The 23393-nt window shown below is 43.9% G+C and overlaps 1 protein-coding gene across 2 annotated transcripts in view; it reads left to right on the top strand.

Moving 5' to 3' along the window:
• Positions 1 to 23393, top strand: part of GRB10 (growth factor receptor bound protein 10) — a 270181-nt gene that overhangs the window by 86904 nt on the left and 159884 nt on the right. For both annotated transcript variants that reach the window (XM_075558149.1, XM_075558150.1), the window contains one exon: positions 22154 to 22244. In XM_075558149.1, coding sequence (XP_075414264.1) covers positions 22154 to 22244 — 91 coding nt within the window. The remainder of the gene's footprint in view (positions 1 to 22153; positions 22245 to 23393) is intronic.

Raw genomic sequence — 23393 nt, 5'->3', positions numbered from 1 at the left:
GCGTTTGCTGACTCACGGAGCTGGAGCTGAATGCCTTCAGGTTGAGGCTCACAGCAGAGTGGCATGTCCCTTTGGGCTTTTATTAGCAGACCTGAAACAACTTTGTAACATGTCCTGACAAACAGCTCAACCCTGAACATTTCTCAGAGACATAACATCTTGATCACTCCCTTAATAAACCCTTTAGTCATGAATTTTGTCTTGAGTTTTTGTTTTTTTTTTTGTAGCTTTGCAATGGATATTAGAATCCATAGCAGTAAAATAGCAAACACGGTTTTAGACATCACAATCTGCTGGGCGGGTGTGGTGGGGTTGATTGTGGGGGTCACTCACACCCCAACCTTATCAATATTTATTGTTGTATATACCATATTATCTTTCTGAAATACTTTTTTAATCGTTTTATTAGGGGCTCATACAACTCTCATCACAATCCATACATCAATTGGGTAAAGCACGTCTGTACATTCATTGCCCTCATCATTCTCAAAACATTTGCTTTCCACTTAAGACCCTGGCATCAGCTCCTCATTTTTCCCCTCCCTCCCCGCCCCTCCTTCCCTTCATGAACCCTTGATAATTTATAAATTATTATTTTGTCGTATCTTGACCTGTCTGATGTCTCTCTTCACCTACTTTTCTGTTGTCTGCCCCCCAGGGAGGATGTCACATGGAAATCCTTGTAATTGGTTCCCCTTTTCCAACCCACCCTCCCTCTACCCTCCCAGTATCGCCACTCACACCACTGATCCTGAAGGTATCATCTGCCCTGGATTCCCTGTGTTTCCAGTTCCTATCTGTACCAGCGTACATCCTCTGGTCTAGCCAGACTTGCAAGGTAGAATTGGGATCATGATGGGGGGAAGGGAGGAGGAGGAGGAAGCATTTAGGAACTAGAGGAAAGTTGTATTTTTCATCATTGCTACATCACACCCTATCTAGATCGCCTCCTCCCGGAGGCCCTTCTGTAAGGGGATCTCCAGTGGCCAACAAATGGGCTTTGGGTCTCCACTCTGCACTCCCCACCTCATTCACTATGGTAAGGTTTTTTTGTTCTGATGATGCCTGATACCTGATCCCTTCGACACCTCGTGATTGCACAGGCTGGTGTGCTTCTTCCATGTGGGATTTGTTGCTTCTGAGCTAGATGGCCGCTTGTTTACCATCAAGCCTTTAAGATCCCAGACGCTATATCTTTTGATAGCCAGGCACTATCAGCTTTCTTCACCACCTTTGCTTATTCACCTACTTTGTCTTCAGCAGTTGTGTCGGGAAGGTGAGCATCATAGAATGCCAATTTAATAGAGGAAAGTATTCTTGCATTGAGGGAGTACTTGAGTGGAGGCCCAATGTCCATCTGCTGCCTTAATACTAAACCTATAAATATATGTGCATAGATCTATTTCCCCATCCTCATATATACATATATTTGCATATGTACATGTCTTTATCTAGACCTCTGTAAATGCCCTTTGCCTCCTAGTTCTTTCCTCTATCTCCCTTGACTTTCCTCCTGTCCCACTATCATGCTCAGTCCCCACCAGGGTTTCAGCAATTCCTCTTGGTTACATTACCCTTGATCATGCCCTTCCAGACCTCCCACACCCTCCTCACCACCGATTTGGATCACTTGTTGTTCCCATGTCCCTGAGTTTGTTAACACCACTACCTTTCCCCCCACCTCTGCTTCTCCCATGTTCCCCCGAAACTGTCGATCCCGTTGTTTTCTCCTCCGATTGTTCATCCTGCCTATCTTATTTAGATAGACCTGCAGAGATAGTAACATGCACAAAAACAAGACAGCAAAACCAAGCAACAGTATACAACAAAACAACAACAACAAACCAATGACAACAAAACAAAATACAGCAAGAAAGAAAAGCTTGTAATTAGTTCAAGGATTGTTTGTTGGCGTTTAGGAGTGTTTTCCAGTCCAGTCTATTGGGGCACCATGCCCTGGTCCCAAAGTCCACCGTCGGCATTCCCTGGGGACCTCACCGTTCCATTCCCTTGCTGTTCTGTTGCACCCCCTTAGTGTTTTGCCTCGGTTTGGTGGGATCACATCAGGTGCAATTCCCTCACTGTGTCTCTCGTATTGTCCTCTGTAGGGCTATGGGCCAGTGAGGGGCATCATATCTCATAGTGGGGCCGGCCATGTGGTGTGGACTGGCTGCTCTAATTGGGAACATTGTCCTCAAGGCCTGGTGCGCCAGGATGTGCTCTACTCTCTCCTCCTCCCCCTTCCTCTCCTGCGTGCCCCGATCAGATATATCCCTCTCACAGAGCTGCATATTCAATGCCGTCCTTTGAAATAAATTCTTCTGGGGGGAGGGGCAGGTGTCCACTTAGTAGTTGCGATTGGGGCTGGCCCTCCAGACCTCTCCACTGGTCCCCTACTCCATGCCGGCATGTTGCATTCACATCTTGGAGCACTGGGTTGAAGTCTGGTCCCTCTTTCCCTGGGGAGACACAAACAATACCCTCCCCTTGGGTGCGTTAGTGCCCTGTGTCCCTGCTACCCATTTCTTTATTACTATATTTTTTCCTTTTCCCATGAAATTAAGACTTCATTTGTAACCACATTGAGCCTCAAGGGTTGTGAAGATGGGATCATGTACCGGTACTTATTAGAAGGGCTGTAATTAAAACCCACTGCTCTTCTGTCAGTTTGTCCTTTTGTGGTGATTTGTAGTTTGCTGCAATACAGGCAGCTGTACCACTGGTATTTTTAACACCAGCAGTACCCCAACATGGTAGACAGGTTTCAACGGTGCTTTCAGACTAAGATAGACTAGTTAGAAAGCCCTGATGGTTGGTTGACTTCCAAAAAAATCTGCCCATAAAAACAAGATCCCTTACAGCTGAAGATATTCTCCCGTATTGACTCTACACGTCATCAGGAGGGATTAATTGCTGGAGGTCAACACCATGTTACGCAAAGTCGAGGGCTAGCCAGGGGGAGGGCGACCCTCAGTGAGGTGGATTGGCACCGTCGTCCCAATGATGGACTCAAACATGCCGTTGATGCTGCTGCTGCTACAGAACACAGGCAGCGTGGTGTTCTGCTGCATGTTCGTCACTAGATGTCAGAGCTGACAGCGAACACAACACTAATAAAAGCATCAATTATTGCCCTTCAAAACGTAAGACATTGAAAAAGTTTCAGGCCCAAACAATTGAACCAAATGTAAAGTCACATTTTAGAAAGAAAATGTTTGATGTAGGTTGTTAAGGTTAAGTTACGTTGAGTGCCCAAACCATTCATAAATTTCAGAATTTTATAAATGTTTTATGATTCATTTATTTCTGAATTAAGACCATACATGCTTATTACTAAGCGAAGCACCTTAGACACCGTCTTTGTAATCCTGATCTCTCTAGGGATCTGCTTGGTGGCGGTGGGAACAGTGTGATGACAAGATAGGAAGATAGTGTTTTTGCACAATTACTGTGATGCTAGAAAGGCGAAATCAGCAACCCCAAATTCCATGTACATAAATGGAGTTCCTACTTGAAAGTGGCTCCATACTTCAGCATCCCACCATCTCCATGATCCTTGTTGCCGACTACCTCACAGGGCACTGTCTTTCCCTAACTGTCCAGAATTAGGGCATGTCTCATCTCCCGGCCCCTGAGCCAGGGCAGACCATCTTGGCCAACTTGGGCTTGGTGGACAGGAGCCCACACAAGTCCCCACATTTCAATTCATTTAGACCCGTTCTAGCTCATGGAGACTAGGCCAACCCATTAGAAGAGTTCTTCCTTTAGAACCTACGCTAGGCTTGAAGATTTTCAGTGCTCTTCTGGGCTAGTTCATTCTTTAAAATGGTTCATAAACACCTATCCAAGTTTTGTAGCCAGCAAGGACACAGATATATAGACGGCTATCAAACAAGGTCTGGAAGAGGTCCCGGCATGAGCTTCTTGCTGAGCCCAGGAAGCTGCCGAACCAAGGCAGAAAAACCCCTGTAACTTGCATTTGTGGGGCTTTCATCGACTCAGTAGTAAGTGTTTGAGGCTTCATTGACTAGTTGGTGATTGATTGATTCACTGAGTGACTAACTTCGTCATGACTTGAGATTTATTTGCACACGTTTCAGTATTGCTTGGCTGTTTAGACAAATTGCGGAGAATTACAAGGCTCCTCATTTGGCCAGAGACAGAGCCATATCGAGCACCTTTTCCATTGACTCTCCATTCTTCTCAGCCCCACCTTTCCGCAAGTTGCCTTTTTTCAGGCCCATGTCTGCCTTATATCCTTGTAACCCCAAGCAAGGAAGTCTGCTCTACTTAGAGCAGGACTTGAGTAAAAGCCTGTGAGCCCAAACTGACCTGCCTGCTTTTTGGGGTGAATAACGTTTTATTGCAATACAGCATGCATGTTTGCTTGTGTAATAGTCTATGGTTGCTGCTTGATGAGAATGAAGTGGTGTCTAGCTCCTTAAAGGAACAGCTTGCTGACCTCTGGTTGTTAACCACTGGTTGCTAGAATAGTCTTTGGGGTGATATAGGACAAAGTGGGCCTTTCATATTACCTGTGCCCTCATTTTTTGCGGATAATAGGCATGACACTTCCATAATTCTAGGAAAAGATTTAACTTGATTACACACAGCTCTGGATTTTTGGTGGTGGTGGTGTTGCCTGTGCCCCAGACAGCTGGAGAGTGACATTGTCCCTTGTAGTCCTGACTTGCGATCCATCCCGGGGAAGGAATTTAATCTGCAGTCTCACATCTTATTAAAAACAAACTTTTTATTGTACTTTGTAGAAAGTGGCACGGCACCGTATACAACCTCCTCTGGCCACTCAAAGGACTCCTTCAATAAGATGTCAACAGTAGCAACAAAATGAAAGCACGTTTGTGCATACTGGACAACTGGCAGCACAGGGCAGGGATTCCCGAGATGGGAGAAGACCAGGAGGTGAGCCTAACCAGGAAATGTTTCAATAGTGAGGAGGAGACTGCAACTCCACACTAGCCAAGACTAATTAGCACAAGGCAGGGGTCAGAAATGCTTCACTCTCCAGCCTTTTCCGCTCCCTATTCTGATACCAACCATTCTTTCTATGGGACTCTGCTTCTGCTGGGTTAGATCATTCATTGCAATAGCCACACGTAACTCACAGACAATGCTCATGATTACAGGGCCTAGTAGGGAAGCTAACAGGTTATAGAGTTTTAAAGATGTAGTTCTTTGGTCCATAGTGACTCGTCTCAGCCAAGGTGGCAGGCATGTCTCTCAAGTCCCCAGCCAAGCCTCTGCATTGCCATGGGCCATGGGCCAGGAAGCTTGCCTGCCATTCTGCATCAGGGTCTCTACATTTTGTCTGCTCTGCTTCCTGGCCTCAGTGTGGCTGTTCTCGTCTGTCTCATGAGCTGGGTGCCGAGGACCTCTGTTGCCTCCCCCACTTCAGACAAGGCTCTTACTTGCCCTTTGCTGGTAGCTCTTCCTTTTTGTTGGTCATGGGAGTCTCTCCCAGCTTATGAGATGGGTCACTTCTATACCTAGTGGAGTAGCAAAACTGACCAATCCCTTCTATCAGTGTATCACACATCTTATTTACATAGTCCCACATGTCATTTGGTGGACATCACAAAGACATGAATCTAAGAGCCATAATGAGTAATTCCACTTCACCACAGCTTGGGGTGAAAGTATACAGAACAACTTTGTTCTCCATTCAATTCATACACATTTGTTTCATGACATTGGTTACAGTCCCTACAGTGTAACAGCGCACACCCCGCTTCCTCCCTGCGTTTTTTAAGTCCATTTTCCTCTCCTCTGCTTCTTCCTGTCTTTGGAACTAGCTCCTGGGGAAATAATACCCCGTGGTTGAGTGTGCTAAAGAGTGCATACCTCCCTGATATTACTGATCAACTTATAGGTCCATCTATTGCTTGGCTGAACATTAAGCCATGGGGGCAAATACATCTTTCTCTCACTTGCAAGACTTTTTTTAATGGACTACATTTTCCATGGCGAGCTCTTCCTTCACACATGGGATCAGCTTTGTTCCTAATCTCAGCTCCTGTGTTTGTGCCTTTTTTCAGGAGAGGAACAGGACCTGATAAGGAGGCTGGCATCTGTCCTGGTTTCCCTGGCACATCTCCAGATTGCACCTGTTGTTCTGGTGTAATTATTAATCATGCCTCTCTCGTTCTCCTAGTGTCTTGCACGGTCCCAGTAGTAGGTTATATGTCCCTGATTATAGGCCCATGTTAAGGATTTTGCCTTTCACCCCAGAATAGGTATTCAGTGTTTTAAGGTGATGGAGTAGAGGTGCAGTTCACATGATCAGATTTGGGTTTTAAAAGTTTGTTTTGTCTGCTTCAAGGAAAACTTGATTTTGCCCATCTGTTTTTGATTGGAGTTTTGTTGAGTCAACTAGCAGGAGTAGGTGAATCCCAGAATTGGTGATTAACCTGTGTTTGCTGCCTCTGTTCAGATTAGGTGTGGATGGTTGTGTAGAGGTGGATCCTGCGGAGCACGGTGCTATGGCCCAGTAGTGATTTCTGAATCCTGTAAGAATGTTTCAAACAGGCATAGTAATTTCACAGTGTGCCCCATTTTCCCATGCTGTATCAATGCAGAGCATAGTACATGTGGCCTGTGTGGTACTGATTTATGAATATTTTTAAGGACGCAAGACATTCATTTCCTTTCAGTCCCGGAGGTGACAAGGGTGTTTGTTGCTCCAGGCTCACTGCTGCTTCTGGGTGCTGGAAGCCGTCTGTGTTGGCTCTGGGGCAAGTGATAAGCTGTTGGGTAATTACTATAAGTACATTAGACAGCTGGGGAGAGAAACATGATGTGTTTTAAACAAGCAGTAAGTGTTTTGGCTGACAAAAATGCAAGCAGTTGGAACAACTTTTGAAATATTATGCATTTTTGTGGGGAGAGGAACCTTAAAATTATTCCTGTTAGTGAAATATAAAAAGTCAGTGTAACCTGGGCTCGCTTTCATGCTGTTGACTTTAACGCTCTAGTGAAGAATTAGGTTTATTAGGTAATAATGTCTAAATTATTTGTTGTTATTTGTACCGTTTCGTTCACGCATTTCCTAATGGCGTGCGTGGAGCCTTTTATTGTTTCATTGTGATGCCTCGTGGGCCTTGCAGACTTCTTAGCCAGGCCCGCTGCTCTGTGCGCCTCCAGTGGTGGGTGGTGGGAGAAGGGTTCTCTCCGCCTTCCTTTACCTCCCATCCGCTCTTAACCCAGGCAGAGCTGGCACTTGCTCTTCTTGATCCTATCTTAGGCACACAGTCAACGTCCTCACCTTGGCAGTGTCCCCAGAATATGTGTATGCTTTGAGGGACACACGGGCAAAATCAGTACTGAGACATGCCCCCTTTAGCTAGAGCAAAAGACTCGAATCCATCCATTAAAGCAAGCAAAGTTTAGAAGTCACGTGTCTAGCCCACACAAAGTGGGTAACCTCTTTCAGCCAATACTGGTGAAGCTTGAATCGCCTCTCCTCTAGTAGTAGAATGTCTTGTGCGTATTTGGTGTAGAAACCAACACAGATCTGATGAGGAATGGTATGCTCAGTGTCTATGAGATTTTCCAAAAAGGATTTTCAAGGAGAAAACCTGTTTGTTTTCCTGCCTACTGATTTATCTGTCACAGTGGTATAGTGGTTACTTGGGGGTTAGTGAATCCGCAATGCCTTGTTTGTCTCCTAATTGCTGCTTCCTGAGCTTTGAATGTGGATCCCAGTAAGACAGAATCTGTGACAATTGCAATTTCCCCCCCCATTTGTCATGATGCTACCAATTGGTCCAGTTGTGAGGATTTTTGTCTTCTGTACATCGAGTTGTAATCAATCCATAGTAAAGGCTGCGACTGTCGATCTTCATCAGCAAGCGCTTCAAGTCATCCTCCTGTGGACAACCAGGCTTGTGGCGTCTGCATAGTGCAGATTGTTAATAAGACTTCACTCAACCCTGATGCTGCACTTCTTCCCTTCATGTAATCTAGTTTCTCTGATTGTTTGCTCAGATCGAATAAGTGTGGTGAGAGGTTACAACTGAGATGCACACCTTTCATGATTTTAAATCCCTGCAGTGTCCCCTTGCTACCTTCACACAACTGCTGCTTGATCCATGTACAGATCCACACGAACACAATGTAGTGTGTTCTGGGAGTCTCATTCTTCTCACGGCTTTCTATGGTTTTTTTATGATCCACATAGTAGAATGCCTTGGCATCATCAATAAAACACTACCAAATCTCTTTCCGGTGTTTTCTGCTTTGAACCAAAATACATCTGACTTTAGTAGTGATATCCTTTCTTCTACCTCCTCTGTTGAATCCAGCCTGAACCGCTTGCAGCTCTCTGTCAATGTACTGCTGCAAACTTTGTTGGATGATCTTCAGCAAAATTGTACTTGCATGTGATATTAATGATTCTGTTCTATAGTTTGAGCATTAATTTGGGTCACCTTTCTTTGAATCGGCACAAACATGGATCTCTTCTAGTCAGTTGGCCATGTAGCTTTCTTCCAAATTTCCTGACATAGATGAGTGAGCGCTTCCAGTGCTTCATCTGCATGTTGAAACATTTCAGTTAATATTCCATCAATTCCTAGAGCACACACCCCCCCTTTTAAAAATAGAGCCTTGTTTTAGGCTAATGCTTTCAATGCAGCTTAGACTTTCTGTACCCTTGGTGCTTGTTTCTGCTACCTCCTGAAGTGGTGCACTCTTACGTAGTTATTTTTGGTATAGTGACTGTTCTTTTTTATCTTCTTTGATGCTTTCTACATCACTCAATATTTTGTCCATAGAATCCTTCAGTATTATAACTTGAGGCTTAAATTTTGTCTTACATTTTTTCCATTTTACTGGGAGTTCTAAAGATAACACTCCATAGTTCAGTTCGATTGAGCATGATTGTACAGTTGTTGCCACCATCATTTTCAAAACACTTTCTTTCACTCATTGGTATCAGCTCCCTTTTATCCTCAATACCTCCCCCCCAAGAGCCCTGGTTATTATACTAAATATTAGTAATGTTGTTATTTCTCCCCTCCCACATATATTACCCCATTCAGTGTGTCTGTTCACCTGCCATTCTGTTACTCCTTGTCCCCAGGTGGAGTTCTACAGTCATCATTCTATTCGTTGCCCCCCCCCCCACCCTTCTGTACCCTCAGGGAATCATTGCTCCTGTATGATTCCTGAAGGGTTTGTCTATCTTGGATTTCATGCATGGAATGATCTTAATTTTGCCCACGAACCTATGCAGCTCTAATAAAATTAATGAGGTAAAACTGAGACCATACTAACAGGGAGGGAATGGTAAAGAACGAGAGGCCAGTGATGCGTTTCAACAGTGCTCTACTACCCCTTGGAGGTGTTTTAGTTTAAAATATGCTTAGCGTGTTCTTCTTTTTGGGTTTCCTAATTTTAGGTGTTTGCAGGTTTCATTATAAGCTTTTACTTTGTCTTCTCAAGGTGCCCTTTCAGACTTTCTTTTCAGCTCTTTTTGACTTTCTATTCAGCTGTTTCCTCAGCCACTCCGTGATGAATAGCACCTTCCAGAGTTTCTTCTGAGAGCTTCTTTTGATCTTTTCTGCCTTTCTCTTTTTTAAAAAAAAATCATTTTGTTGGGGCTTTACAACATTCCATACATCGTTTGTATCAAGCATATTTGTACATATGTTGCCATCATTTCCAAAACATTTTCTATGTGAGCCCTTGGTGTAAGCTCCTCCTTCCCCTCCCCTCCTAGCCTCCTGAATCCTTGATCAATGATATATTATTATTATTTCATAGCTTACACTTGTCTCCCTTCACCCTCATAGCTGTTATTTGTCCCTTTTGGTGGGTGGGTGTGGGAGCAGTGGCTGTGCATCCAACTTTGTGATCGGTTCCTGATCCTTTCACTCTTTCCTCACTTCTGAATGCCCTTTGCTTCGTTCGTGAATGGTGTTCTTGATGTCCTCCCGCAGCTCATTAGGCCATCTGTCGTTCGTGTTCAGTGCAACAAATCTAGGCTTGAGATGCTCTTGAAATTCAGGTTCTTGAAATTCAAGGTCGTATTTTGGCTCATGTGGACTGGTAGGAATGTTCTTCAGCTTCAACTTGAACTTACATATGAGCGAATTGATGGTCTGTTCCAGAGTCAGCCCTTGTCTCCGATTAGCTGCTGATGCTGAGCTTCTTCGTTGTTCCGTCCCACAGAGGCCGTCAGTTTGATTTCTGAGTGCTTTGCCTGGAGAAGGCCATTACCTTTCATGTTGTTGAAAAGGGTATTTGTAGTCAAGAAGCCATTGGTCTTGCAAAATGCTGTCATGTGATGTCCGGCTTCGTTTCTGTCACCAAAACAGTATGTTCTATTTACCGGTCCTTTTGCTGTGTTTTCAGCTCTGCATTCTATTGACCAATAATTATTACTGCTTTTTTATTGCATGGTTGGTCAATTTCAGCCTCAAGAAATTGATAAAATTCTCAATTTAGTGGTTAATGGATAGATTTGAGTAATAGTTGGATTGGTTTGATTTTTCTGGAATGTGGGTAGATAATAATCTTTTCACAGACAGCATTCTACATGGAGATGGACCTTGAAGTGTCTTCTTGATAGTGAATGCAGTTCTGTTCCTCTTGCTTGTGTCATTCCCAGCATAGGCAATCAAAAGATTATCTGATTCACGATGGCCATCCCAGTCCATTTCAGCTCACCTACTCTCAGGATATCAATCTGTGGATTCTGTTTCATTTTTGAGGATTCCCGTATTCCTAGATTCATTTTTGTCCTCCATTCCAAGATGCTGGTTATTAATAGTACTCGATGTCACAGTAGATGGTGCAGCCCTTTAAAATACCGGTGACACAGGTGCGAGCATCACAGCCACACCCAGGCCACCGTCGTAGGGCCGTCTGACAGAGAAGTGACGAGGAATAAGTTAGCTTCAGAAAGCCCTCCTGTAGAACACGGTCAGCTTGAGAGCTGCAAGGAGACGTACAGATCATGTGGTCCAAACACCTCGTTTTACAAGGGAGGAAATAGGCCCAGAGAGTGAAGTGCTCAAATTCTTAAAATTTGTCAAACTGTCAACTTCAAAATTTTAGTTCATAGCATAATCAGATTTTCATACATGCGTGAAAACAAAAGAAGAAAAAGAAGGTTTCTTGTGACCCACATTAAAGTTAGGATTCTGCAGTCCTCCCAACTCCTGGGACTTTTGCTTTTTATTCACTTTATCTGGACCCGCTGCTCGTCCAAAGCTCTGTGTGGAACATCCACCTCAAGTGAATCACAAGGCGTGACGGCAGCGTGATCCGTGGGCCAAGCAGTGCCCGGCTTCCACTTGAAAGTGCATGCTGCCCTTGTCCGTACTGCCTTGCACCTGCCCTCCGAGAACAGACCTCGGATCTGATTGTGTGTGTGTGTGTGTGTGTGTGTGTGTGTTTACACTCCGGCTTCGCCTCGGGCTAGGCCAGGCTCACTGCACTCCGCCTCTAGGTTTTTGGCCTTTCCCCTTGGCCCCCAGCCCTCTGCTTGCTGGAGGGCCTGGGAAGCCAGGCAGAATCACCACTGAGGATTACATCATACTAAACCCTCGGGCCTTTTCCTGGTGAGCAGGGACAAGGCGAGTCGGTTCTGAATTCCGAAATTGGTGTTAAGAAAGTTCAAGGAAGAGATTGCCTCTCCTTGTTCTGCTAATTGGAAACAGTACGATAGATTGTTTTACTGCTGCGTGCTGGGAGGCCGTGCTAGGAAATTGCCCCCCAAAACCAAACCGTCCTAACGAGTTGATTCCGAATCAGAGCGACCCTAAAGGATTGGGTAGATCTGCCCCTGGATTGCCAAGATTGTAACTCTTGATGGGAATAGAAAGCTGCATCGTTCTCTTGACGGGTGGCTAGTTTACAACTTCTGACCCTGTGAGTAGCAGCCCATCGTAGACCCACGACACCCCTAGGATCCTGAAGGAAGACACCTCGTGGTGGGGAAGTTGTTCTGTGAGGAATATGAGAAACTTGGAGCTGAGGAAGTCAGGTTTGGCTAGAGTAGAATAAATAGTTCTCTGTATGCCCCACTGGGAGTTCTTAGGTAAGGAAACTGAACACAGGCCTATGGATGCCCTGAATTTGGATTTGCAACGTCCAGAATTCAGAATAAATTTCTTTTCTTAAAACTCACCTGTTTGGTAATAGAACAGTGTCAGCCCCAGGAAAGTAAGGATGATCTGACAGCTGATAGGTGACTTCCTATCTACCTGGACTGGTCTTCAGTGTGTAATGACCAGGTCTTCTGCAGCGTTGTATTCTGGTCTTATTAGACTCTCTGAACATCGAGGGACCCATGACTCCATGACTAGAGCAGGAAGAATACCAGCCTTTTAAATCCTATCACATTTCAAATGTTTGGCCAGAATTTCCTGGGTCTAGAATCAAAGCACATTTTCTTTCATTTGGTAATGGTTGTTTATCAAATTCTTAAATGTGTGTGTGTGTTTGAAATGAACTTGTATGTGATTAAAGACTCCAAGTTGACTTCAGTTTTACTCTTCCTCCATTTGTAGCCACGCAGACCAGTATTTAGAGCTGAGCAATAAGGAATTTGGAGCCTCTCACACCGTGAAACAATTTTCATTTTTAAGTTAATTAATGGATTTTCACAGTAAACCCTCCATTTTTTGGTTGATCATATTCATATACCTTTGTTGCACTTTAAACAGCTTGTGGAGATAGACTCACAGTGAATTTTAGAAACACACTCTCTCATTGCCCTTGAGTTTTCTGGGACTCCGAGTGACACTTTAACGCGCAGTGGGACAGCCTCCTGGGGAGTCTGTGCCTGTAAGTCTTTGTAGGAGCAGAGAGCCTCATCTTTTCCCCATGGAACACCCACAGTTCCGTCAGGCTCCATAAAACACCCCATCCTCTTTAGTTCCCACCTCCCTGTCCGGTGTCCCTGTCCCTGCATTTTAATTTATCCACTCACAGCACCTACAGATGTAGGTAGCAGCATTATTAATTTGATATAGAGATTCTTCAACTACATGACCTTATTATATGTAACTACACATAGTCATATTAGAGGCTAGGCTGGCTAATGTGCTGCTCAACGATCATTTTAACAAATCAATATTGCTAAAATGCATGGCTGCTGTGCTCTATATTCATTCATCTTAACAAAAGGAAGGGAGCAGAGTTCCAAAGAGCACTGTGGCGATTCGGAAATTGGTGACAGTCGATTTTGCTCTTCACATGTTTGTCAAACGATTGGCTCTCCCAAAATTATTTGCCTGCTAACATTTGTACTTGGAGATCTGGATGCAGTTTTTAAAAGCTTGCACCCTCAGAAAAGGTTGGTATTGGCTAGACAGTTGGGTCAAGGTTTTGTTAGGGCACAGAACTACTGGGAACGATGAAGGATATGGTATGTGATGGGCCAGACGTCATGCCATGATATGGCTGTCTTGCTTTTTTTGGTGGTAGACCTGATGCCCCAGTAAGGTGGCTAGGCCAGCCAGCAGAAGAAAAGCTAGGCGTGAAGCAAGAAGCATTACAACCAAGGGGAATCCCTGTTGGCCACTGGCCACTCTCTGCAATCCCAGAGCTGCTCTTATGTTGGGTCCTGGACATGGGAAGCAGAAGCAGGGTGGAGTCAGAGGGGATCGTGCTGCCGAATGTAAAGCTAGCAAAGTGACCACCCAGGATTCCTCTTCCCAGTCACACTGCACTGTGATTCAGAGAAAGACGTTTCTAACTCACACACTTGATTTTCTTGTGGACAGCCAGGTCTAGAAACCATTGCAGGAAAGGGAATTCTGGGAAGTGTAGTTCCAACTTAGTGTGGTTGACTTGGTGTACAGAGTCATACGGCTGTTGATTATGTCCACTTCTGGTGCTATCTCTAGGATGCCTTTGAAGGGTATAGTAATAAAAAGAGATGTAGAATCTTGCTCAGTCTTTGGGGGAATTTGTGATTTTTATATTTCTTAGGAGATACAGCCAATATACATATATCCCAGGAGTTCTAAGAATTATTTGTGTGTCTTCTGTGTGTCTTCTACAGATTTCTGATTTCCAGTGAAAGTGGGAAAGAGGGGTGGTTGAAGGCCATTTTATTCTTTTAAAGTATATGCATTTTGAACTCTTAGTACAAGGTCCTTGGCTCTTAACTGCAAGGTCAGCCGTTTAAAACCCATTAGCTGCTCTGTGGGAGAAAGACACAGTTTTCTACTCCAGTAATAAGGTACAGTTTTGGAAACCCACAGGGGCAGTTCTACCCTATTCTGTATTATTGCTGTGAGTCAGAATTAACTCAGTGGCATTGAGTTTGGTTTTGTGGAAATGTGTAATAAACTTTAATGAGTGACTGCAAGATCCTGGGATCCCTTTGGGTGTAACAGCTCTAGGTCTTTGGTTGGCATATATTTCCCCTGTGTTTACATTATCTGCACATTTGGACAGGAACATTGTTCCATCAGATTTTTTTCTCATTGGATTTGCTTCAAGAAAAATATATCACTGAAATAAAATCAGAAAAATGTTAATGGGGTTTTTATTGCACACTATCTTCCCCTCTCTGTCTCTCTGTTTCTGTTCCTGTCTGTCTGTTTTTGTCACACACACACACACACACACACACACAGATTGCCACACCATCAGTCATTCATAGGCCCATTTCTTTTCCTGATCTTGGCTGTTAAAGTTGATGATTGAGGTGGTGTGGAAGAAGAAGGCAGGTGGCAGGGATTAGGAGAGTAGCAGGAATGAGGGTGGAAGAGGAAGTGGAGATGGTGGTGGTGGTGGAGGGTGTAATGGACACGATGGTGGAAATGACTGAATGGGTAGAGGTGGTGATGGAACTAGAGGTGATGGATGTGTGGCACACATCAGCTGTTTGATGTGGTAGTGGTTTAGGTAATAGAGGTAATGCGCGAGGAAGAGGCAGAAATGATGGTGGAGAGGTGGCAGTAGTGGTAGCAGAAGGAATATCAGTGATAAAATTGGCAGTTAATGGTTACTAAGTAATGTTTTACATACAGGACCATAATAAATTATCCAGTAGAGTTATGGCATTTTCCTCCCACAGGAAGTTAAATGTCTTCTTCAAGATCACACGACTACTCCATGTGAGGAAATTCTAGAGCTAATACTCTTAACCTTTAGACTGAGCCATGACTGATAGAGGAGTCCCAAATGGTAAAACTGGCTTGGCAAAGGCATTTTATTTTTGGAAAACTGCTTATCAAGATTGATAGGTGTGGTAATTACGTACATAATTTTGCGTCATCTTGAAGTGTAGGGGTGGAGTCTAGCCTGATTGGTCACAGCCTGATGGTGCCTCCCTGTGGTCATGACTTCCTCATGAGGAGGGTCCTGGGATCCTCCCTCTGTCTGCCTTCACTTTTATGCTGGGGAGCCAAACAGACTTGTGCAAGCTCTGGAAATGTGTCCACCACCATTGGATCCACAAGACTTTGCACCCCCCGACTGTGGTCTTCTTGCATCATTGCATGCGGCTTCATGAGTCTGAGGAGAGATTTATGGACTATAATTGGATTTATGGATTTGAGTTGGATTGGGCTGTGGTGTTTTCCTTATACAGTTACTTATTCTTTTTTACGTGTGTTTTTAACTTCTTAATATAAAGCTCTTTCTTATACATATATGAGTGTCTCTGGACTTGTTTTTCTAGTCAACCGGACCTAATACAATGGTCTCTAAAATTTTGCATTCTATTATTTGATCTCCTTTATGATCCATTTAAATTTGTTCTATTTTTATTAATTCCTGCTTTCATTTCGATGTTTTTATCTATTTTACATTGTTATTGTTAGTTTCCCCCCCCCAATGGTTTCTCTGTATATGCAATTCAGGATAGGTAAATCTGTAGCGACAATAACTGGATTAATTAATGGTTCCTTAGGGGTAAGGCAGCGGGGTTGGGGAGAAGTGGGGAGCTAATGAAGTGTACAAGAATGAAGAACTTGTTCCAAAACTGAGTGTGGTGGTGATTGTATCACTCTTCTTTATGTGACTGAACTATTGTATGATCGCTGAGTGACGTGCCAATAAAACTGTGAAAATAGAAAGATTGATGGGCTCTGGGTGTTAGGCTTCCTTTTCGTGTCTCCTTGATGGGAATCTAGATTGTGGTGACGGCTGTGTTGTTACTGGGAGCATCGTGCTGTGACAGACCCACACTCACTGCCGTCAAGCCAGTGTTGACTCAGTGACCCTCTAGGCCCTAAAGGACATGGTAGAATTGGCCCTGCAAGTTTCTGGGACTAACTGTGCCGTTCTCCCCGTGAACAGCTGGTAGTTTTGAACTGCTGACTTTGCAGATCGCAGCCCAGTGCATCCCCAGTACACCACAGGCTGAGCACCACAGCCACCTGAACACGGGTCCTAACACGATGGGACAGTGCGCAGCCCAGCCCGTTGTCGCAGAAACTTCGTCGCTCTCTTAGACTCTTCTTTTCAGCAGACCCTCCGCTTTGCCAAGCATGGCGCCGTTTTCTTCTCCAGGGGCTGGTCCTTCCTGATAACGTGTCCAAAGTACATCCTCACTCTCTCTTCTAAGAAGCATTCTGGCTTCTTCCGAAACGGATTTGTTTGTCCACTTGGGAATCCATTCTGTATTCCCTGTTGTTCACCAGCACCATGATTCTAAGGCCTTAGTAATCGCCCAGCTTTGACGTGCATCGGAGGCGTTTGAAAACCCCACGGCTTAGGTCGGGCACTTCTTCGCCTCACAGTGATATCTGCGTGCTGGCACGTTAAGGAGGTGGTTAGTAGGCTTTCCCAGTGCAGTGCTGCACTTCGTCTGTTGACTGCTGCTCCTGCAAGCGCTGGGTGTGTAAACTATGTGCACACCTATCTTTCAGATATAAAAATTGTACACATAAAACACATGTGTTTTGTTTTAGTGAAATTATTTCTCAAAATGGTTTCAGAAATGAAAGATTGGCACCTTCACACTCCCCGAGATAGCTGAAGTAGATGTTTATGTACACAACAGAAGGGGTAATTTAATTTAAAGTTGTTGGTTTTAGGTGCCATTGAAGCAGTTCCCACGCGTCATGCACATCTGTGCAGCAGTGCCAAACAATGCCCGCGCCGCACCATCCTCACTCGCCTTCCTGTGCCTGAGCCCGTGTTGCTGCCTTGCCTTGATTCTGGCTCACACAGGGACTTCCAGGGATCCTCTAATTGACCAGGCATATTGATTGTCCCTTCTGGCCCCTCCTGACCACATGTCCAAAGTGCATGAGATGAAATCTCGCCCTGCTCCCTTCTAAGTTGTGCTCCGCCTGTGCTTCTTCCAGACTTGCTCACCCTCCTGGTAGCCCGGGATGTATTTAATACTCTTCAGAGCCATCATTCTGTGGTCCGATCTGAAGTGATGGAAAATACCATGAATTGGATCAGCACGGGAGTCTTCAAAGCGGCATCTTTGCTTTTTAAAATTAAGTTTTTGCATCAGGTCTTATACTCAGTGTAATGTGTCGTTTCTTTCCTAATGGCTGCTTCCCTGCGTGTGGATGATGAATACAAGTAAAAACTGAATGTTTGACAGTTTGTCTTTCTTTTTAATGATGCAGTGTATTCATCCACATGTGACGAGTTTTGTTTTGCTGATGTCGTCATGTATTTCATGTTAAAGGCTGTAGTCTTTGATCTTCATCAGTAAATGTTTTAAGTCTTCTTGGCTTTTATTAAACAACTCTGCGTTGTCTGCATTTTGTTGGCTGTTACATAACTCTTCTTTCAGTCCCTCTGGTAGTTACATAATTTCATGTCAACTTGATCAACTAAGTGTCAGGGTGGAGTCTTGCCTGTCAGTCAGTCACAGCCTGATGATGTCTCCTTGTGGGTGTGGCCTTCTCACGAGGGAGGATTCAGGGCACTTCCTTCCTTGCTTCCTGGAGGCGGCCACACACTTGCTTCTCAGCTTTACTACCTCCTGCTGACAAGCCGTGTGGAGCCAGGCGGAGACCTGTGAGAGCCCGAGAGATGCTTTCACCGCCACGGGATCACAAGACTACCCTCTGGTCTGTGACCTTCCTGGATTTTGCATCATTGCATGTGCTGTGCGAGTCTGAAGAGGAATTTATGGACTAGTATCCCACTTACGGCCTAATACCAGATTTAGGGAGTTGATCTGGTTTGGGCTGGGCTGGGTTCTTAATATATAATTACTTATTGATACAAAGCTCTTATCTCTGAGTGTCCCTGGATTTGTTTCTTTGGTCAACCCTGTCTAACACAGTCCTGACCACGTGTTCTATAGTCAAGTTGAGATTCTCCATCACCTCTCTTGCTGCAAATACAATATGATTATTGTGTATTTAATCTAGTGAGGTCCGCTTGTATAGCCACTGTTTATGTTGTTGAAAAGAATGTTTGCCACGAATAAGTCCGGTCTGCTGCAAAGCCTAGCAGAGCTCCTCACCCACTTTCTATAACCAAGGCCTTTTCGCAAGTGATGACCTTTCGCCTTTGTATCCAATGTTTGGATCACGATCCACGGTAATTATCGGTGCATCGTGATTGCATGTTTGATCAGTTCCACACTGTAGGAATTGGTTTAAATTTTTTCCATTTTATCGTTTGCATTGGTGGTTGGTACAAAAACTTGACTGCTAGTCATATGAAGTGGCTTTTCTGGATGACACATGGCTGTTCTATTGCTCACCGTGTTGTAGGTCTTGAAATGATAGGTTAAAAAGTTTATAAATGTTATTTTTATAGATGAATGTGAAACCATTCTACTTCAATTGGTCACACACAGCATAAAAAAACCCATACAATTGTCTGATTCCCATTAATACCTAGTCATAAACTGTGTTAGTCCAGGTAAACTAAAGAAACAAATCTATAGAAACTCATATGTATATAGGAGAGAGTTTTATATAAAGGGTAATTGTACATTAAGAAAGCATTCCAACCCAGTCCAGTCCAGTCCAAGCCCATAAGTCTGATATTTGCCCAATACCAGGCTATAAAGTCCTCTTCAATCTCACGAAACACATGCAGTGATGCTGAATGCAGAGCAGTGGGTAGAAAGTCTTCCAGTGGCGGTGTCAGCATCTCAGCTCTGGCAGAGGTCTCCACGTGGCGTCTCCAGTTCCCAGGGGATGGGGGCTATCGGCATAGTGTCTTGTCCTCAGGGATTTTTCGCAGCAAGTGAACAGAGAGAGAGAGAAGTCTCTGGCACCTCCAAGGACGAAATCCAGGAATTCCCAGAATTCTCAGGAGAAGGACATGCCCACACAGAGGCCTAATTGACAGACTAGACTCCTCCCTTCAGTCTTAATCCTCTCGAGTCCCAAATGGACACCAGATCATGTAACTGTCCCACGAACATCATCGAGTTCAAGTCTCGGGAACTTTACTTCATGCATGTCATTAATGTTGACTCCACATTGAGGAGGAGGCAGCGCATGCTCGTTGCATTCAAAGGATCCGTTTGTGGTTCTCTCCGTGTTGCAGTTGTTCGTATGGATCTTCCGGAGCCAGGTGTTCCAAGTGGGCCCCTCACTGCCTCGTCTGCCATAAGCGGCCCTGCTAGTATTTGAAATTCCAGTGGCACCGCTGCCCCCAGCGTCGCAGCAGTACACAAGCCACCAGAGAAGGACACATTTTCAAAGTTCGATCATACATATACCGCTTCTCTTTATAACATAAAGCAGCTGCTCTTTGAAATGGCTGTATGGTTTTCTAGAAGGAAATTCACAAGTATGAAGTACATGCAGGCATCTGGTCTGCTTAGATCGGTAGTGAATGGGTGCAGTGGAATTTTAATCAAGTCCTAATGTAAATAGATAGTCATTGTGTGTGTGTATTGTGAATACGTGTACAGAGCAGACACCTTTCCCTTTCGATAATCATGGCGTTGACTGCAATCTCCATAGTGGAAAGTCATTTATCCCCCTTCTTCCCTGCGTTTTTGTTGCTAACCCTGTACTCCTAACCTGAACTTTGTCCATGGCTAAATGCTACGTTTTTATACCTCAGAGGATTGAGTAGTCTAAGCTATGTGTATCCCTGGAGTGTTTTTGTTCACTTTATAGACTTTATACGCTTTGTATATTGTTTGCCTCAATGCTGAATCATGGGGATAAATAAATTCGTTTTCAGACCTGAACAGTGACTAGGGGTCATTGTCTTGGGGTTCCACCAGACTCTATTTGACCAGTCAGCTGGAAGCAATAGAGGAGTTTGGAAGAGTGGCAGGATAGAAGACCAGCAAACAGAAGTCTATCAGACGGTTATACACATCGGATAAGACCACAGAAGAAGAGATCAAAAAGGTGGTACCTTTCACAATAGCCAAGCACAAATTGAAATATCTATGGATTACCTAAGAAAATAACAACAACAACAAAAGATCTATACAAGGAAAACTACAGAGCACTATTAGAAGAAACCAGAAGTGACCTCCACTAACGGAAGAATATTCATGGGAATCGGAAGACTTGATGTAGTAGAGATGTCAGCCCTATCCAAGGCAGTTGTGTAAGTTCAATGTTATCCTGATACAAATACCAACATCTTTCTTCAAGGAATTGGAAAAACTGACTACCAAATTCATATGGAGAGGGAAGAGGCCCAGAGTCAGCAGAGAAGTCAAGAAGAAGGGCAGAGTCAGAGGGCTTGCTTTACCTGACTTTAGCACCTACTATACAGCCACAGTGGTCCAAATAGCATGGTCTGGTACAATGCAGATACTCAGACCAGTGGAAAAGAACTGAAACCCAGAGACGAAGTCATCAGCATACAGACAACTGATCTTTGATAAGGCCCCAAAATATCAAATGGGAAGAGGATGCCCTCTTCAACAATTGGTGCTGGGAAAAATGGATGTCTATCTGCAGAAAAATGAAGCAAGACCCTTACCTCACTCCACGCACAAGAATAAGCTCAAGGTCAATCACAGACCTTTAGGTAAAACCCCCAAACTGTTAGGGTCAACAATGAAGGAATTGAGACAAACCTAAGAACTTTGGTGCAGGGGATACATAGGCTGTCGGAAATAGGGAAGGACACAAACACAGAGGAAGCAGAAATAGACAAGTGGGATATTCTGAAGATAAAACACCTGTTTACTTTTGAAAGACTTCACCCAAAGAGCAATAAGACAGCCCACAGATTGGGAAAACATCTTTAGCAATGGCACATCAAACAAAGACCTTATTGCTAAAATCTACAATATTCTGGTAGCCTACAATAAGAAAAAAACCAAATAGCCCATTAAAGAGGTGGGCAAAGGACCTGAGCAGAAGTTTCACCAGGGTGGAGATCCGAATGACCAATCTACGTATGAAAAAATGACCTCAGCCTAGTTTATATGCAGCGGTTTAGAGTCCCTGGAAGGTTTGTTTTTTGGTACAGATGGAGATGAGGTTATTGAAATTGCCTTCTATACTTGTAATTGTGGCAGTGTGTTATTACTAGTAATGTTTATGGGAGATCGTGTTCTTTTTATCCTGTTCTAGAACCTTTCTAATTACACACATCTGATCTTCACAATAAAAATTTCGAGCATTTTATAAATCCAAAACGCAAAATGCCCACTTGCCCTCCCCAAATGAAGCTAATCACTGTTTGTTATTAGCATATAGATAGCACAAGGCACATTTTATTTTTTGATTATAGTCCGTGACTGTTCCCCACCTTGAGTTGTGGGCTTGTTCATAATATAACAGTTTTAAATTTCATCACGAATTTTTGTCTTCATCTTTATATCTGAAATGTGCAGCCGAGCTTCTTGCGCTTTGTATAGGGAGCCATTTGTAAACCACTTTCCAAATACTTCTGTGTCAGGTAACAGACTCCTCACACTCCATTACCAGTAATTGTTACAGAAAAACCCCGTGTTCCGTGGAATGCTAATTGCTTATATTCTTTGCTTAAACCAAGCCATTGAATTGACAATAATTCTTTTTGAATTGCTGTTCAGGAAAATCGCTTTACGCCAAGACTTGGGAGAAACTCTTCTCCTAACTGGCTTGTCAGTCAGGCTGTACCTTTGCATGGGTACCTTCTCTTTTATTCAACACTGTCATTTAAAGTAAAAAAGGTAAATAATTTGAAAGGACGGGAGGAAATGCCAGGATAGTGGATATTGAAACGCTGACATGCTTCTTTTGACCGTAGTTTCTGCTGTGCTCCTTTTTAGGATAAAGTCGAGCAGACTTCTCCTCACAGTCAAAGAGATCTGGCAGAACCTGGGTTTCCAGCACAGTCTAACCGGCTTGCAAATCACCAAGGTAAGGGTCATGAACACAGTGTGGGAGCCAGCAAGACTGTCCGTGTGGTCGCTAGACACTCAGCTGACTGACTGGTGGCAGCCTTGGTACAGCAACACCACGCGGCTAGTCTCTGCATCGCCCTCACAGTGGCTACGCTGCGTCGTCGTGGCTGTACCAGTCCATCTCTCTAAGGGCCGGCCTCCCTCTTGCTGACTTTCTGCTTCATCAGACACGATTTATCCCTCCCGATGGATCCAGAAAAGCAAGTAGGACAGCATTGTGATCCACAAAGTCTTCATTGTCTAATTTTTTTTAAGTAGCTCACCCCAGGCCTTTCTTTCTAGTCTGTCTTAGATTAATGTTCTTCTGAAACCTGCCCAGCGTGGGTGACCCTGCTGTGGTACTTGAAACGCAGCCCTTCCAACAGTATAGCAATAGTGGGCTACACTGGGCTATAGTGGGCCACCATGGGTGGCCTTCAAAGATGATCAGCTCATGTTTCGTATTCTAAAATCTTGTTCTTGACAAGACTATAATACGATTCTGACTGCCATTCTAGTCTCTGTAAGGAGAACAAACAAAGAGAAAGATACTTGGTTTGTGATCTATTTGTATATATATTTTTTGCTTAACAGACTTCGATGAACATCAAAACCGTCAAAAACTGTTTTATGTGAATTATTTCAGTATTAAACTTAAAGGCAACTTGATATGTTGTATCTTGAGTCTTCCTCTGCAGTGAGGTCCTCTGTCACTGGGTTTTACCATTTTTATATTTGCTGGCAAACCAGTTCTGTGTATGTGTGCAATCTGGGTGCTTCTGTTGATTTCTTGTATTCTTTTGTTTAATTTCTGAGCCAGTCACCAAGGGAGAGACACTAAAAGGATACTGGAGTTACTATCTTCTAATAAGTGAGAGACATAATATGAGAAATCTGATAGAGGGAACTTATCTGAGGGTGAGATGGACATGGGAGAAAGTATGTGGCTGCTTATATAGAATATTATAAAGTTTAAGTAGAGGCAATCATAACATTTAGAGCTGGTGAGGATTTAGGATGATTAGAGGGTTTTTGTTTTTTTTTAATATTGATGAATGAGAAAGGAAATAAAGCTTTATAGTGGAATGTGGCCGTGAAGTCAAAGAGATGTTTTCAAATATTAAAG

Source organism: Tenrec ecaudatus, chromosome 9, assembly GCF_050624435.1.
Source record: "Tenrec ecaudatus isolate mTenEca1 chromosome 9, mTenEca1.hap1, whole genome shotgun sequence".
Taxonomy (NCBI): Eukaryota; Metazoa; Chordata; class Mammalia; order Afrosoricida; family Tenrecidae; genus Tenrec; species Tenrec ecaudatus.
Note: the sequence above shows the minus strand (reverse complement) of the source record. Positions and strands in the feature narration are given on the sequence as shown.